The 17,879-nt window shown below is 51.4% G+C and overlaps 1 protein-coding gene across 4 annotated transcripts in view; it reads left to right on the forward strand.

Annotated features, from left to right (window-relative positions):
- LOC140688681 (ankyrin repeat domain-containing protein 26-like) overlaps positions 1-17,879 on the forward strand; it is a 121,856-nt gene that overhangs the window by 49,179 nt on the left and 54,798 nt on the right. For all 4 annotated transcript variants that reach the window (XM_072948295.1, XM_072948296.1, XM_072948297.1 and 1 more), the window contains one exon: positions 8,464-8,607. In XM_072948295.1, coding sequence (XP_072804396.1) covers positions 8,573-8,607 — 35 coding nt within the window. In that variant the 5' untranslated portion in view covers positions 8,464-8,572. The remainder of the gene's footprint in view (positions 1-8,463; positions 8,608-17,879) is intronic.

Raw genomic sequence — 17,879 nt, forward strand, 5'->3', positions numbered from 1 at the left:
CTGCTGCCCAGATGGTTTAGACGCTGTCAAGCAAGACCGCCGTGATAGAACCAAAGGCTTCAAATCCAATTGACTCAGGAGTTCACCTAACGTCTTCTCATAGGAGCAGGCACATTGACAACTGCAGAGGACTGAAATTCAACCATAGTAGCAAAAAAGTGTGTGGTTCCTTTCGTCGGCTCGTAATGGTTACCTGAATACATACGTTTTATCCCCCAGTAACTTCGAAGGACCTTGAGGAAAGAGTCTCTCTTATTTATCATTTAATTCTCACAGGCCTTGACACATTGGAGGGATTCAAAACATTTTATTGAGTAAGCGAATGAAATAAGTTTCTGCCACGGAGGAAGGGAAAAAGGGATACTCTGAAATAGTCTTTCTTTAATTTTATTCATTCAGCAGAGGGTTTGAGCGTGTAATTAAAGAAAGACACCTGGTTAGGTTTGGAGAGCAGGGAGCAAATGGACTCAGACTCAGTTCTCTCAGAAAGCCTAGATTTGCATGGTGGAGGCAGAAATTAAACAGATTCCCACCAATAAATGTGTTAACACGAGACTTTTGGGTATGAAGAAAAGTGGTGAGATGAGTAATTAAAAGAGGAACACCTGTGTTTGATTGTGGAGCGGTCTGGCAAGGAAGGGTTATTTGAAAAGCTCATTTGAAATGAATTTTAAAAGGTAGTTTTGAATTATTTGGAGAGGATGCGAAAGGCAGGAGGAGAGAGAGGAAAAGAAAGGAGAGAAAGTCAAGTTCGTGTGTTGGGCAGGATGGTGTCATATTTCCATGTCGAAGGGATAGGATTTGAGCTTATGAAATTTCAGAGACATGCAAGAGTTTCCTAGAAAGTGAAATAAGTCTGAAAAGTAGGTGGAGGCCAGAAGCACGGGTCTTTTTAGTCCTTTGGGCCTTGTTCAGGCTTCTCATTTTCAAACCAGTCTAGCGTGAGTGGCATGTAGATAGTGGCCTCCAGGCCCTTCTCCCCACTTCTGGTCTGGACCTGCTTGCCTGTCTTTACAGCCATGGGAGCTCACGGGGCAGCAGTTTCCGGCCCCTCATCCAGCATCTGCCAGAGTCTGTCTAAGGCAAGAAATGTAGGCAGACATGTCTCTGCACCTTCCCCAATTCCCAGATCCTGTCCACTCTCTGCCTCTCCCCTTTGGAGAGGGAGGTTAGAGGCCAAGGAACCATGTCCCCTTCTGGAATCCAGTCCCTGGTCATCAAGACTGATGTATCAGAATGGCTTTGGGGAGCTTTTCAGGCAGTCCTCCCCCAGAGGTTCTGAGTCAGCAGATCCCGAAAACCTGTATTTATAAAAAGCCTTCAGCATGACTAGTGTATGTAACCAGCACTGTGATTGTGTTTTAGGCATCCACTGAGAAAGAAGTGGGGTTCTTATGCCATGTTCCCCTTCAGTGTGAAGCAAAGGGGAGAAAACATTTTCCTAGAAAGACCAAAGGAGCTTTCCTTAGTGATGTAATAGTTTTAAATCTTACAGCTTACTTTCTTCCAAAGTACAATTGTCCTTTTCCTTTTATGAAAGTGCTGTGAGTGGAATGTCAGTGACTGGGTCTGTTTTCATGTATTTCATTAAACACTGAACTTTCACCCTAAATACCCAGTAGAAGAGGTGATCCTGTGTCACTAGTACCAGCATTTAAGCATGTTGCAAAATCAGTTTTCTTAGTTCTATTTTTTCCCTTAAATTTCTAAATATTTGGTTAAATATCTGTACTCGAAAACGGAGTGTGTAGTGTCACGTGTATACATTCTAGAACCCAGTTACCTAGTTCTCAATCCCTCTTCATTATTTACTACCTACCTGACAAGACTAGGAGAGCCAGGTCCACTTGTAGAGCCTCAATATCCTTATTTGTAAAATAGAGGTCATGATAAAAGTACCTTTCTTGTAGGGTTGTTATGAGAATTAAATGAGATAATACTTGTGAAAACTTAATACGGTACCCAACACCGTGACCTCTCAATTCATGTTAGTTATGCTTTTACAAGACAGTGAGACTTTATATTCGGAATTAGCAAGAGTCATCATGTGTGATCTTCCCTGATCAAAGAGGGAGACAGAACAGGGAGTGGTGTTGACAGAGCAGCTACCAGTTGCTAAGCTCTTTGCCAGGCAGGTTCAATACCTCGTGTCGTTTTTTTGCAGCCGATTTGTGAGTAAGAATCCTTATTACTAGTTGTCCTGATGGAGAGACTGAGGCTCAGTAAAGTTAAGTAGCTGAGAGCCACATAGCTAACAATTCGTAGAGTCATGTTTGTCTAATTTCAAAGTCATACAGTGTTTCCACAACTAAGCAGTGTTTCCCTTCTGAAGGACAGAAGAAAAATACGAAGCCACATCATGTGTAGGTTGGCTCTGTCAGTGTTTAGTTGGCACGTGTCTGAGTGCTCTCACTGACTGTGTTTGCATTTGGTGGCCAGACCCCACTCTCTCCTCAACATGGCTGGTTGTGGACCCTTAGCCTCTGCTGGTTGCATGACAGGAAGTGTGAGCAGCTCTGAGCATGGACAGCAGGTGCCTGTGACTTTAATGAGTGAGTCTACAGGCTGCAGACAGGCTGGGAGGAGCGGTCTGAGGTCTAGTTGCTCACGTCTCTACAACAGGTACTCACTGTGAACTGTGGCTAAACCTTTCCACTGCCTCCTCAGCCTAATGTTCATTCTGGGTCACTGTCTGTGTGAGTAATTTCTCTCCTGATTGCGGCATTCTGGACTTCCTGCTACCTGCCAGCTGATTTTTACCTCCTGAAAGACTGTCAAGAGACACTGCCTACCCCTCCTTAGCACTGGCTCCGCTACCCTTTGCTCCCTGGAAATGATGTTTGACTTGCATGCAGCCCTTGGTGCAAGGCAGATACATAATTCTCTGGAGGTTCATTCAGATTGTTACTTCTATCAATAGTTTATTTTTACTTACAGGTGGTAGTTTATAGTATGAATGTATCAAAGCTTATTTGTCCATTCACCTGTTGAAAGAAATGTGTTGTTCCAGCTTTTGGCTGTTACAGGCAAAGATGCTGTGAACACTCACATGCAAGTTTTTGTGTGGACGTATGTTTCATTGCTCTTGGGTGCGTCCCTAGTGGGGGAACTACTGGGTCCTATGGGAACTCTGTCTTTAGTCAGTTGAGGACTCAGATTGTCTCCCTGCGTACTAAGCATGCAGGGAGACAATCTGAGTTCAATCCCCAGCACCTCTGTTAAACAGTAATATATGAGTAAATAAATCTAAGTAACTTTCTCATCAAGAAACCATTTTTTTAAGGTTTTACTTTAGATGAGGTCCAATTTTCTTTTCTGTATCTACCTTTTGGTGACAGTTCTCAGGATGTATTAGCCCTTGTTCCCAAAGATAGTATCCTGGGTTTTTTTCCCTGAAGGCTTTACAGCTCTGCATTTTACACTGTATCTGCCAACACCGCATCGTCCTGCTGACTATAGCTATATGATGATAGCTACACTTAGGCAGGCAGATAACTTGTTTTAAACATTGTTTTAGCTATTGTAGTGCCTTTTTTAATGGAAATTTTAAAATACTCGTTATCTACAAAGAAATCTTGACAGCACTTTGATAGGAGTCGGATCAAACGTGGGTATCAATTTGGAGAGAATTGGAAGCAAAGATGGAAGCGAAAGGGGGTTGTGCACCTCTGAAGGGCGGGAAGCAGCTGAGATGGAGAGGAAGCAGGGCAGGATGAGACTTGAGGCATCGCACACCTTTGGAAGCACAGCGTTTCCTGGAGGCTGAGGATACAGGTGTGCCTGGCACATGAACTCTTTCGAGATCGGTTTCCACAAGCCTAGTGATTCTTCCAGGTGTGTGGTGTTTCACTCACACCGCTTTTTCTTCTGCCTGTTAAAAATTTATTTATGTTTTATTCAAGTATAATTGACTTATACAGTGTTTCAGGGGTACAACAAAATGATTCAGTTACACATTACATATATTCTTTTTCAGATTCTTTTCCATTATAGGTTATTATAAGATACTGAATCTAGTTCCAGGTCCTTATTTTTCATCTATTTTGTATGTAGTAGTGTGTATCTGTTAATCCCAAATTCCAAATTTATCCCTCCCCCCTTTCCCCTTTGGTATCTCTTAAGTTTGTTTTCTGTCTGTGAGTTTGTTTCTGTTTTGTAAATAAGTTCATTTGTATAATTTTTTTAGATTATACACGTAAGTAATATATGATAGTTATCTTTCTCTGACTTACTTCACTTATTATGATAATCTCGAGGTCCTTCCATGTTGCTGCAAATGGCATTATTTCATTCTTTTTTTACGGCTGAGTAGTATTCCATTGTATAAATACCACAACTTCTTTATCCAGTCATCTGTCAATGGACATTTAATTTGCTTCCATTTCTTGGCTGTTGTAAACAGTTCTGCTATGTGCACTTGGGTGCATGTATCTTTACAAGTCAAAGTTTTGGATGGTTGTACTTCCTGGGCCAGCAATTTAAGTCCTGCTTGTTTATTCTATAAGTTTGTACAGTTTTATGAGTGTGAAATAAGTTTGTGTAGTTATACAGGCTTCTCTCTAATACTCTTAAATTGGACACAGTTCCCGTGCCGCTCTGTCTACTTCTTTAACTACCACATTGAACTTCCAGCCAAAGAAATGATGTGAGTGTATGGGGCGTGGGGTGGGATGACTTAGCCCAATAAGGAGAGTCCTCACTAGGGGGTAGGTGGCACTTGTTTTCCCTCCAATAAGTTACTTTTTTACCAGCTACCTGATCCACTAGTACTTCCTCTCCTTTCCGTTAACACTCAGAACTATAGAAAAGTACAAAGAATTCTGCATGTCCTTTACTGAGAACCAACTGTTTACCTGTATCACATTGACTGTGTATATAGGGAAAATAGAGTTTCATTTGAGGGAGTTGTGAGCTGTTTGTAAGTAAATTATAGACATCAACACTACATAGTTCAGCACGTTTCTTGTCAAAACAAAGGCATTTTCTTACGTAAAAATCCACATTATAGAAATTATATATTTTTGTGTGTGTGTGTGTGTGTGTGTGTGTATATATATATATGCTGATTTACAGTGTAGTCCATGTTAAAATTTTCCCCACTGTCCTGAAATGTTCTTTATTTAATTTTTAATTTTATTTTGGGGGGTGAGGTGTTTGGATTTATTTATTTGTTTATTTATTTAAATAGAGATACTGGGGCTTGAGCCCAGGACTTTGTGCATGCTAAGCATGTGCTGTGCCACTAAGCTATACCCTCCCGCCACCCCCCAAAATACTCTTTCTCTGTCTTGGATCCAGGGTTTGAATTATGCACAGCTTTGATAAATAACATAGTCTCTCTGTAAGATAGTCTGCTGCTTTGTTTTCATGAAATTGATGGGCCAGCAGTCCATTTGTCCCATTATTAGTGACGCTAACTTTAGTCTTTGGTTACGGTGGTCTCTGTCCTTCAAGTCTCTATTATAAAGGAACTTTATCTTCTTTGTAATTCATATCTATGGGCTAGAACTTCCAGGCCTTTTGAATATCCAGTTAATAACGTTTCATTTGCTAGTTTTAGCCATTCCCCGTTATCTCAGTTGATTACACTGGTGATTGCAAAAGAATAGTCCGCAGGTTTTGACTGAACGTGAAGAGGTCTGCACTAAAATGTGGCCATAAAAGCCAGCCGAGGGGATATTAGATGTGACCGAGCCAGCTTCGTCTCCATCAGCAGAGCCATGTAGCACTGACATCACGCCCCATCGGGGGGATCTAGTACATTACTTAAAGCAGTATGGTTTTGTTTGGGTTTGTTTTTTAACAGAACTACTAGGGACTGAACCCAGGGCCTTGTGCATGCTGAGCACGCACTCTAACACTGAGCTGTACTCCCCCTCCACCATGGGTCTTTTTAAATGAATAAAACAAGTTTCTTTAGAGACGGAAACCGGGGTCACACAGTTTGGGCCAGAGTGGCCAGGCAGTGCACACGATGTGAGCTTCAAAATCGAGGTAGATTCAAAAGTTCAGACTTAGGGCCTCAAGGACCTTGAACTGTGGGGCCCCTTTAGAGCCCCAGTCATGACCCTTGAAGACAATTTCTGAATCTTTTTCCTCTTCGTTAAATGGCAGGAATTACTCCTCATGCCTGATGGTTACGGGGTCACCAGTCAGTGAAGTCCCCAGTTCCCGCCCCAGCATGCTGAGGGGAAACAGACACCCCCCCTTTAGACTCAGTTTGGCAGCCATGTAGTCCTCGCACCCCAAGCCTGGCCTCCTGCCTTCCAGGCTCAAGCCTAAGCACTTGTTTCTAAGGGAAGAGTTGACAGCATCCTCTCCCCTGGCGTTCCCAAGGCCAAAGGGTTCTGGTGCCAAAAGAAATGAGTCAGAGCACTGCAAACCCCTGTAAACTTGGAGCCGGCTGGGCCCACCAGGGCTCGGGGGAGGGCCAGGGAGTGGGAAGGTGGGAAATGGTCCTCAGGGGAACGGGATGGGGTGGGCGGGGCTCTGTGAGTTCCAGATTGGACAGCCAGGCCATGGGCCTGACCTGGGGATGGTCCGGGCTGGGATGAGTGGGCTGAAGCTGAGGTCGGGTGGGGGTGAGTCCTGTTGGGTTGGGCAGGGCCCACCCAGCAGCTCTGCTCTGTCTGCGCAGTGCTTGGCCACTGTGTGAGGCCCGGCCCAGGTGTTCAGCGGTCAGTTGAGAGTCCCTGGAGATGGTTACACCATCTCAGGGGAAGAATCTCCCACCAAGGGTGGAAGCTCCTGGGGACCTGAAGAACCCTGGGGCGCTCCTGGTCCAGACACGGCTATTTGAAGCCTTATTTGGTGTGTGAGCCTGTCCTGCACCGGGGTGGCTGGGTGGTTTATCATTGTCATTATCATCACATTTCCTTGTGAGCGTCATCCATTGTGCTAAACGTCCCATTTTGGCAGGAAAACTAGCCAGTTACTCAAGTCCTCCTCCTGCTCAGTGTTATGGCTCCACTGAAGAATACTTAGAGAATTTCTATGTGCAAGTAATGCCTCAGTCTGTTCCAAGCCATCTTTTAGAGCATAAATTTAAACCTAATGTGAATGATTTTTCTTCTTAATAAATAGTATATATGAAATAACCACTTTGGCTTAAAATTAGAAACAACAATTTCAGTAATGAAAACAGTGGCAAACATTTATTTGGTGTTTATGTCAAATTTTGTGTAAAACATTTTTCACAGCTGGGATGGAATTCTGTGATCCATGATAATTGTGTTCCCTTAAAAAGGTGAACTTAACCAAATAATCAAGATGTATTTTTGTTAAAGATTTAATCATTATATAGTTAATCAAAAATTGTCCTGTAACATTAGTCTTCTATTTGAATCTGAATATTTGACGTTATTTTTCTCTTTCTTTCACGTCTTTAATTTGAAATGCTGCTAAAATATACTACAGCTGGTAAGTGGCACGTGTTCTTTGTCTTGGATGGCTTTGAAGGTCTTCTCAAATCGTGTTTCCCTTTCTTCAAATTTTATTTTTGCATTCTTTGAGGAAGTGCAATGAATAAGGATATTTGCACCCTTCACGTATAGTATCATAGATAAAAAAACAAAAAATCAATTCAAAAGAAATAAGGCAGATGGTAAATGAAATTCAAAAGTATCTTTTTAAAAGACATAAATGAACTTACTTACAAAGCAGAAACAGACCCACAGACATAGAAAACAAACTTCGGCTACCAGAGGGGGAACGGGTGGGAAGGGATAAATTGGAAGTTTGAGGTTTACAGATACTATTACACACACAATAGATAAACAGTTTTCTACTGTATAGCACAGGGAACTATAATCATATCTTATAGTAACTAAAGAAAATGAAAAGGAACTTATGTATGTATATGGATGACTGAAACATGACGCTGTACACCAGAAATTGACTCAACATTGTAAATTGACCATACTTCAATAAAAAAACTTTATATATATATATATATGTATATAGTTCTGTGATTCAACTATTTAAAAATATTTGCAAAACTGGACTATCTGGATGCGTGTCATTTATAACTAAATATATGATATACTGAATTTAGGAAGCTTATTAAGCTTACTGGTTTTTATTGCAAATTTGAGTCATCAACAGGAAGGAAATATTAATCCATACAGCACAGAAAAGTTAATTATGAACTTAAAATAAATATAGAAACAATATTCTAACCTTGATGGTCCCTAGATATAAGGCAGTACAGTAGGGAATCTGATACATCAGTTCTTTTCATCCTTAGTTGAAAAGCTAAAAATGTTTTACCTTTTAAAATTATTAAGTGAAATTCAATACATCTTTATTGAATGACCCTTCTGAAATACACTGTACTATGATCTAAAAAATGAATGAATTTTTAGTTTCAAGGATCTTTAACCATAGTATGGAAAATAAAAAACCCCACAAACATAAAACTCAACACTTTATGTCAGACTTTGTTTTATTCTTTCAACCGTGAAGCTTGTGACTGTTCCTGTCGAAGTGATAACCGTGACCCTGAGACCCTGAGGCTGGTCGGTGTGCTTCCCTCCCAGCACCATCGGAGAGAAGTGTTCTACACGTGCCCCTCATGTCTGGGGCCACAGCGTTACCCCTGGCTGTGAGGTGAGCGAATTGCTTTATTTCATCTGATAATGTCTTTGGCGGATTTCTATTTTGGTAGGACTCTGTAGTCAGCTATTTCAAAAGCCAGTATTTTACAAAATAATATAGAAGCGTCACTGTAGAGTGATTGCAGGAGTTGGTCAGTATCTTACGTTGTACTTGCAGGAAAGCTGGGCGGCCTGCCGAGGGTGTTCCTGCCGCTGTGCTGGCCCTGGGTGGGGATGTGGTGGGACCAGGGCTGAGCCAGCGGGGCAGAAGGAGGACGAGCGGGGAGGAGGAACAGGGAGGAGGGCACCAGAGGGTGCACAGTGGACCGGTCACTGGGCATCTGAAGGTTTGGATGCGCTCTGCTGTGTGGGGCTCCAGGCCTCCCTGGGTCTGGGGACGTGGGTGTGATGTGACACGGAAGGAGGCCGGGTGCGCTTCGGACAGCACCCCCCATCTCTCCCACCCAGGTCCAGTGCTCATGGTCGTGTTGCAGCCTCAGTTTTCCGCCCACTGTCCCAGCAACCCCTTGGTGGTATTCTGAGCAAAGACAAGAGGGTGAGAGTCCTGACTTGGCTTTCCTTCCCTGTGTTTCCAAGTCCACACTCATTCCACAAGTCGCACGACAGGCCAAGAAATCGGGAGACGCGGTGTCGGGGTAAAGAATAGTGAGTTTATTTGGAAAGGCAGCTGACCGAGAAGATGGCAGGCTAATGTCCTGGAGAGCCACCTTCTCCGAGTGAGAATTCAGGCTCCTTTTACACTCAAAAGCAGAGGGGTTGTGGGTGGTTGGTGCAAAGTCCTTGGTGCAGGAATTCTTTGTTTTTGCAGTTGTGGGTCAGCTCATGGGGCCCCTGTAAAACCTCTAACAAAACAAATGTTACTTTCTGTTCTGCAGCTTGTTGTGTGTATAGGAGAGGAAAAGAGCTCTTATCCTGAAGGCTGAGAGCCTTGAGAACAGGCTCTCCTGTCCATTTCAGGCTGAAGGCAACATTGTTTTACAAAAGGGGCAGAGCTGGTAAGGCAGCCTGGAAAACAGCACAGGGTTAAAGGGAAAGCAGATCTAATATGCAGTCAGGTTTATTCTTTGCTATTACACCTGCCCCAGGAGGGCTGGCCTCAGGGAGAAAGAGCACCCCCCCTAGCCCCTGAGAGCTGCCTGCAGGGGGTGGGGAAGGCAGGGAGGAGGTTTGCAGTGCTGGTGAGATACACTAGACATGGCTGATGAATGGACAGTGACTGCAAAGTTAGAAAACCTCTGGGTTTTCCCTCTTTGGGGAGGGAGAGGGAGCCTCAACAGAGGGCAGTGACCGTGGAGAGAAACCCAAGAGCTCCTGCCAGCCCCTGGAGGTGCCCGGCCATCTCTGTGCTTCCCGTCCAGTCCCCGACCTCTTGTTGCATAATGTGCTATCTCAGCCCCAGTGGCTCCCACACTGTATCTTTGTGGGACTGAGTTTATTTATTTATTGTAGATTGTCTGTAATTTTAAAACTTTGAATTGTGATTCACCGAGAGTTGTGATTTTTTTTTTTTTTTTGTGAGCTGCGTGTGAAAGGACTGGAATAGGAATCAGTGAAAACGTCACTGTCTGAGCTGTCATCAGGGTTTCCTGGAAGGTTCTTTCAGATGTGTGTGTCTGTGCGGCTGTGACTCACCTGGTTCCTGATTTGTCGCCTGGTTAGAAGCCTTTGAGGGCCCTTCCCCCGCACGGGAGCACGCGGTCCGGGTAGCCGGACCGCGCCACCTCCTGCCCCATAACACACAGGGCAGGAGCCCAGAGTACAGGCCGGAGTGCGGCCGGCTGAGTGGAGAAGGATAGGGTTGTGCAGTTGTCATGTTTGCCTGAACTGTTTAAACTCCACAGCCAGTGAGCTGAGGCACATCAGGTGGTCGTCACTCAGCGGCCAACCTGCTTCCCACCAAATGTTTGCTGCAGCTGTGGTGCTCATGTGTCGTGTCATGGCCCAGGAGAGGGCACGTCCAAGTGAGGGAAAGCCCAGGAGTGTGCAGGCCCAAGAGAGGACCGACCGAATTGGGGGCAGGCCCAGGAGAGGGCAGGTCCAGGAGTGTGCAGGCCCAAGAGTGTGCAGATGCAGGAGTGTGCGGGCCCAGGAGAGGGCAGGCCGAAGAGTGTGCAGGCCAAGGAGCTGGCAGGCCCAGGAGTGTGCAGGCCCAGGAGTGTGCAGACACAGAAGGGAGCAGGCCCAGGAGAGGGCAGGCCCAGGAGTGTGCAGGCACAGGTGGGATGAGGCCCAATAGAGGGCAGGCCGAGGTGAGTGCTGGCCCAGGAGAGTGCAGACCCTGTAGAGGGCAGGCCGAGGAGTGTGCAGTCCCAGGAGTGTGCAGACACAGGAGTGTGGAGGCTCAGGGGTCTGCAGGTCAGGCTTGTGCAGGCACAAGAGAGGGCTGGCTGAAGTGGGGTCAGGCCCAGGAGAGGGTAGGTCATGGTGTGTGCAGGCCCAGGCGTGTGCACACAGGTGTGTGCAGTCCCAGATGTGAGCAGACACAGGAGAGCGCGGGACAGGTGACGGCCCGCCCAGGAGAGGGCAGGTCCAGGAGAGGGCAGGCCCAGGAGTGTTCAGACACAGGAGTGTGCAGGACCAGGAGAGGTCATGTCCAAGTGAGGTCAGGCCCAGGAGTGTGCAGGCCCAGGAGAGGGCCGAAGTAGGGGCAGGCTCAGGAGTGGGAGGTCCAGAAGAGGGCAGGCCAAGGATTGGACAGGCCAAGGAGTGTGCAGGCTCAGAAGTGTACAGGCCCATTAGTGTGCATACACAGGAGGGTTTACGCCCAGGAGAGGGTAGGCCCATGTGTGTGATGGCCCAGAAGAGGGCAGGCCCAAGAGTGTGCAGACAAAGGAGGATGCAGGCATAGGAGTGTTCAGGCCCAGGAGGGTGCACGCACAAGAGTGTGCAGGTCTAGCAGTATGCAGGCCCAGGAAAGGGCTGGCCCTGGAGTGTGCAGGCCCGGAGAGGTCAGGCCCCGGAGTTTGCCGACCCAGGAGTTTGCAGGCTAAGAACGGAGCAGGCCCAGGAGTGTGCAAGCCAAGCTGTGTGCAGGCATAGGAGGGAGCAGGCACAGGAGAGAGCAGGCCCAGGTATGTGCAGGCCCAGGAATGTGCAGGCCCAGGAGAGGGCCGGCCGAAGTGGGTGCAGGCCCAGGTGAGAGCAGGTCCAGGAGTGTGCAGGCCCAGGTCTCTGCGTTCCCAGGAGTATGCATGCACAGGAGTGTTCAGACACAGGAGGGTGCAGGCACAGGATGGAGCAGGCACATGAGTGTGCAGGCCTACGGGTGTGCAGATACAGCAGAGGGCAGGACAGTTGGGGGCAGGCCCAGGTGTGTCCAGGCCCAGGAGTGCGCAGACAAAGGAGAGGGCAGTTATGTTGAGGGCCGGCCAAGGAGAAGGCAGGTCCAGGAGACTGCAGGCACTGGATGGAGCAGGCCCAGGATTGTGCAGGACCAGGAGTGTGCAGACAAAGGAGACGGAAGAAATGTTGAGGTCCTGCCAAGGAGAGGGCAGGTCAGGAGTGTGCAGGCCTAGGAGTGTGAAGACCGAGGAGTGTGCAGGACCAGGAGTGTGCAAGCCCAGGAGGGAGCAGGCCAAGGAGTGTGCAGGCACAGGAGAGTACAGGCCCTTTAATGTGCATACACAGGAGGGTTTAGGCCCAGGAGAGAGTAGGCCCATGTGTGTGCAGGCCCAGTAGAAGGCAGGCCCAAGAGTGTGCAGGCCCAAGAGTGTGCAGGCCCATTAGCATGCATACACAGGAGGGTTTAGGCCCAGGAGTGAGTAGGCCCATGTGTGTGCAGGCCCAGGAGTGTGCAGGACCAGGAGTGTGCAAGCCCAGGATGGAGCAGGCCCAGGAGTGTGCAGGCCCATTAATGTGCATACACAGGAGGGTTTAGGCCCAGGAGAGAGTAGGCCCATGTGTGTGCAGGCCCAGGAGAGGGCAGGAACAAGAGTGTGCAGGCCCAGGAGAGGGCAGGCCCAATACTGTGCAGGCCCAGGAGTGTGCTGGCACAGGAGTCTGCAGGCCCATGGGTGTACAAGCCCAGGAGTGTGCAGGCACAATATCGAGCAGGCCCATGTGTGTGCAGGCCCAGGAGTGTGGAGGCACAGGAGGGAGCAGGCCCAGGAATGTACAGGCCCTGGAGTGTGCAGGCACAGGAGGGAGCAGGCCAAGAAGTGTGCAGGTCCAGGAGTGTGCATGCCCAATAGTGTGCTGACACAGGAGTGTGCAGGCCCAGAAGTGTGCATGCACAGGAGGGTTTAGGACCAGGAGAGGGTAGGCCCATGTGTGTGCAGGCCCAGGAGAGGGCAGGCCCAGGAGCGGGCAGGCCCAGGAGAGGGCAGGCCCAGGAGCGGGCAGGCCCAGGAGAGTGCAGGCCCAAGAGTGTGCAGGCCCAGTAGAGGGCAGGCCCAATAGTGTACAAGCCCAGGAGTGTGCAGTCATAGGATCGAGAAGGCCCAGGAGTGTGCAGGCCCAGTCATGTGCAGGCCCAGTCATGTGCAGGCCCATGAGAGGGCCGGCCGAAGTGGGTACAGGCCCTGGTGAGAGCAGGTCGAGGAGAGTGCAGGCCCAGGAGTCCGCAGTCCCAAGAGAGGTCAGGCCAGGAATGTGCATACCCAGGAGTGTACAGGCACAGTAGGGAGCAGGCCCAGGAGTGTGCAGGCCCAGAAGTATTCAGGACCAGGGGAGGGCCGGACCAGGAGTGTGCAGGCCCAAGGGAGGGCAGGCCTAGGAGTGTGAAGACCCAGGAGTGTGTACGCCCAGGAGTGTGCAGGCCCAGGAGTGTGGAGGCACAGGAGGGAGCAGGCCCAGGAATGTGCAGGTCCTTTAGTGTGCAGGCACAGGAGGGAGCAGGCCTAGGAGTGTGCAGGCCCAAGAGTGTGCAGGCCCAGGAGTGTGCATGCCCAGGGATGTCCAGACACAGTTGGGTGCAGCCCCTGGTATGTGCAGGCCCTGGAGTTTGCAGGCTAAGGAGGGATCAGGCCCAGCAGTGTGCAAGCCAATCTGTGTGCAGGCATAGGAGGGAGCAGGCCCAGAAATGTGCTGGCCCAAGTGTGCGCACGATCAGGAGTGTGCAGTTCCAGGACTGTGCAGGCACAGGAGGGAGCAGAAGCAGGAGTGTGGAGGCCCTGGATTGTGCAGGCATACTAGGGAACAGGCCCAGGGTTATGCAGGCCCAGGAGTGTGCAGAGACACAGGAGAGGTCAAGTCCAGGAGTGTGCAGGCCCAGGAATGTGCAGGCCAAGGAGAGGGCATGACCAGTAGATTGCACGCCTAAGAGTGCGTAGGGCCAGGTGAGGTCAGGCGAAAGAGTGTGCAGGCCCAGGAGTATACAGGCCCAGGAGTGTGTAGGCACCAGATGGAGCAGCCCCAGGAGTGTGCAGGCCCAGGTGTGTGCAGGTCCAGGAGAGGGCAGTCCCAGGAGTGTGCATGCCCAGGAGTGTGCAGGCCCAGGAGTGTGGAGGCAAAGGAGGGAGCAGGCCCATGAATGTGCAGGCCCAGAAGTGTTGAGGCACAGGAGGGAGCAGGGCAAGGAGTGTGCAGGCCCAGGAGAGGGCAGGCCAAGGAGAAGGTAGACCCAGGAGTGTGCAGGCCCAGAAATATGCAGACAGAGAAGTGTTCAATCCGTTGAGTGGGCAGGCGCAGGAGGGGGCAGGACAAGTGTTGTGCTGGCCCAGCGGTGTGCAGGGCCAGGAGTATGCAGGACAGGAGGGAGCAGGCACAGGAGTGTGTAGGCCATTGTGTGTGCAGACCCAGGAGTGTTCAGTCCGAGGAGTGTGATGGGCCAGGATGAGCAGACCCAGGTGTTTGGAGGCCTAAGTGTGTGCAGGCACAGCAGGAACCAGGCCCAGAACTGTTCAGGCCCAGGGGTCTGCATGCCCAGGTGTCTGCAGACACAGGTGTGTGCAGGCCCAGGAGAGGACAGGCCCAGGAAAGGGCTGGCCCCGGAGTGTGCAGGCCCAGGAGAGGGCAGGCCAAGGACAGTGCAGGTCCAGGAGAGGGCAGGATCAGGACTGTACAGTCCATACAGTCCAGGGGTGCGCAGGATCAGGAGTGTGCAGGCCCGGGAGTGTTCAGACACAGGAGTGTGCAGGCCCAGGAGTGTGCAGTCCCAGGACTGTGCAGGCACAGGAGGGAGCAGAAGCAGGAGTGTGGAGGCCCTGGGTTGTGCAGGCACAGGAGGGAGCAGGCCCAGGATTGTGGAGGCACAGTAGGGAGCAGGCCCAGGAGTGTGCACTCCCAGGAGTGTGCAGGCCCAAGTGTGTCCAGGCCGAGGAGGGTGCACGCACAGGAGTGTGCAGGCCTGGCAGTGTGCAGGCCCAGGAAAGGGCTGGCCCCAGATTGTGCAGGCCTGGAGAGGTCAGGCCCAGGATTGTGCAGGCCCAGGAGAGTGGAGGTACAGGAGGGAGCAGGCCCAGGAATGTGCAAGCCATGGAGTTTGCAGGCACGGGAGGGAGCAGCCCAAGGAGTGTGCAGGCCCAGGAGTGTGCAGGCCCATTAGTGTGCATACACAGGAGGGTTTAGGCCCAGGAGAGAGTAGGCCCATGTGTGTGCAGGCCCAGGAGAGGGCAGGCCCAAGAGTGTGCAGGCCCAGGAGAGAGTAGGCCCATGTGTGTGCAGGCCCAGGAGAGAGTAGGCCCATGTGTGTGCAGGCCCAGGAGAGGGCAGGCCCAAGAGTGTGCAGGCCCAGGAGAGGGCAGGCCCAATAGTGTGCAGACCCAGGAGTGTGCTGGCACAGGAGTCTGCAGGCCCGTGGGTGTACAAGCCCAGGAGTGTGCAAGCACAGGATCGAGCAGGCCCAGGAGTGTGGAGGCACAGGAGGGAGCAGGCCCAGGAATGTGCAGGCCCTGGAGTGTGCAGGCACAGGAGGGAGCAGGCCAAGGAGTGTGTAGGCCCAGGAGTGTGCATGCCCAATAGTGTGCTGACACAGGAGTGTGCAGGCCCAGGAGTGTACAGGCCCATTAGTGTGCATACACAGGAGGGTTTAGGACCAGGAGAGGGTAGGGCCATGTGTGTGCAGGCCCAGGAGAGGGCAGGCCCAATAGTGTGCATGCCCAATAGTGTGCTGGCACAGGAGTCTGCAGGCCCATGGGTGTACAAGCCCAGGAGTGTGCAGGCACAGGATCGAGCAGGCCCATGTGTGTGCAGGCCCAGGAGTGTGCAGGCCCAGAAGTGTGCATGCACAGGAGGGTTTAGGACCAGGAGAGGGTAGGCCCATGTGTGTGCAGGCCCAGGAGAGGGCAGGCCCAAGAGTGTGCAGGCCCAGGAGAGGGCAGGCCCAATAGTGTACAAGCCCAGGAGTGTTCAGTCACAGGATCGAGAAGGCCCAGGAGTGTGCAGGACCAGGAGATGGCAGGCCCAGGAGTGTGCAGGCTCAAGGGTGTGCAGGCCCATGAGAGGGCCAGCTGAAGTGGGTACAGGCCCAGGTGAGAGCAGGTCGAGGAGAGTGCAGGCCCAGGAGTCCGCAGTCTCAGGAGAGGTCAGGCCAGGAATGTGCATACCCAGGAGTGTACAGGCACAGTAGGGAGCAGGCCCAGGAGTGTGCAGGCCCAGAAGTGTTCAGGACCAGGGGAGGGCCGGACCAGGAGTGTGCAGGCCCAGAAGTGTTCAGGACCAGGGGAGGGCCGGACCAGGAGTGTGCAGGCCCAAGGGAGGGCAGGCCTAGGAGTGTGAAGACCCAGGAGTGTGTACGCCCAGGAGTGTGCAGGCCTAGGAGTGTGTAGGCCCTGGAGTGTGGAGGCACAGGAGGGAGCAGGCCCAGGAATGTGCAGGTCCTTTAGTGTGCAGGCACAGGAGGGAGCAGGCCTAGGAGTGTGCAGGCCCAATAGTGTGCAGGCCCAGGAGTGTGCTGGCACAGGAGTCTGCAGGCCCATGGGTGTACAAGCCCAGGAGTGTGCAGGCATAGGATCGAGCAGGCCCAGGAGTGTGCATGCCCAGAAGTGTGCAGGTCCAGGAGTGTGCATGCCCAGGAATGTCCAGACACAGTTGGGTGCAGCCCCTGGTATGTGCAGGCCCTGGAGTTCGCAGGCTAAGGAGGGATCAGGCCCGGCAGTGTGCAAGCCAGCCTGTGTGCAGGCATACTAGGGAACAGGCCCAGGGTTATGCAGGCCCAGGAGTATGCAGAGACACAGGAGAGGTCAAGTCCAGGAGTGTGCAGGCCCAGGAATGTGCAGATAGAGGAGTGTGCAGGCCCAGGAGTGTGCAGGCCAAGGAGAGTGCACGACCAGTAGATTGCACGCCCAAGAGTGCGTAGGGCCAGGCGAGGTCAGGCGAAAGAGTGTGCAGGCCCAGGAGTATACAGGCCCAGGAGTGTGTAGGCACCGGATGGAGCAGCCCCAGGAGTGTGCATGCCCAGGAGTGTGCAGGCCCAGGAGTGTGGAGGCAAAGGAGGGAGCAGGCCCATGAATGTGCAGGCCCAGAAGTGTTGAGGCACAGGAGGGAGCAGGGCAGGGAGTGTGCAGGCCCAGGAGAGGGCAGGCCAAGGAGAAGGTAGACCCAGGAGTGTGCAGGCCCAGAAATATGCAGACACAGAAGTGTTCAATCCGTTGAGTGGGCAGGCACAGGAGGGGGCAGGACAAGTGTTGTGCTGGCCCAGCAGTGTGCTGGGCCAGGAGTATGCGTGCACAGGAGGGAGCAGGCACAGAAGTGTGTAGGCCATTGTGTGTGCAGACCCAGGAGTGTTCAGTCCGAGGAGTGTGATGGGCCAGGATGAGCAGACCTAGGTGTTTGGACCTAAGTGTGTGCAGGCACAGCAGGAACCAGGCCCAGAACTGTTCAGGCCCAGGGGTCTGCATGCCCAGGTGTCTGCAGACACAGGAGTGTGCAGGCCCAGGAGAGGACAGGCCCAGGAAAGGGCTGGCCCCGGAGTGTGCAGGCCCAGGAGAGGGCAGGCCAAGGACTGTGCAGGTCCAGGAGAGGGCAGGATTGGGACTGTACAGTCCCTACAGTCCAGGGGTGCGCAGGATCAGAAGTGTGCAGGCCCAGGAGTGTTCAGACACAGAAGTGTGCCGGCCCAGGAGTGTGCAGGCCCAGGAGTTTGCAGGCCCAGGAGTGTGGAGGCACAGGAGGGAGCAGGCCCAGGAATGTGCAGGCCCTGGAGTGTGCAGGCACAGGAGGGAGCAGGCCAAGGAGTGTGCAGGCCCAGGAGTGTGCATGCCCAATAGTGTGCTGACACAGGAGTGTGCAGGCCCAGAAGTGTACAGGCCCATTAGTGTGCATACACAGGAGGGTTTAGGACCAGGAGAGAGTAGGCCCATGTGTGTGCAGGCCCAGGAGAGGGCA

This window comes from Vicugna pacos, chromosome 23, assembly GCF_048564905.1.
Source record: "Vicugna pacos chromosome 23, VicPac4, whole genome shotgun sequence".
Taxonomy (NCBI): domain Eukaryota; kingdom Metazoa; phylum Chordata; class Mammalia; order Artiodactyla; family Camelidae; genus Vicugna; species Vicugna pacos.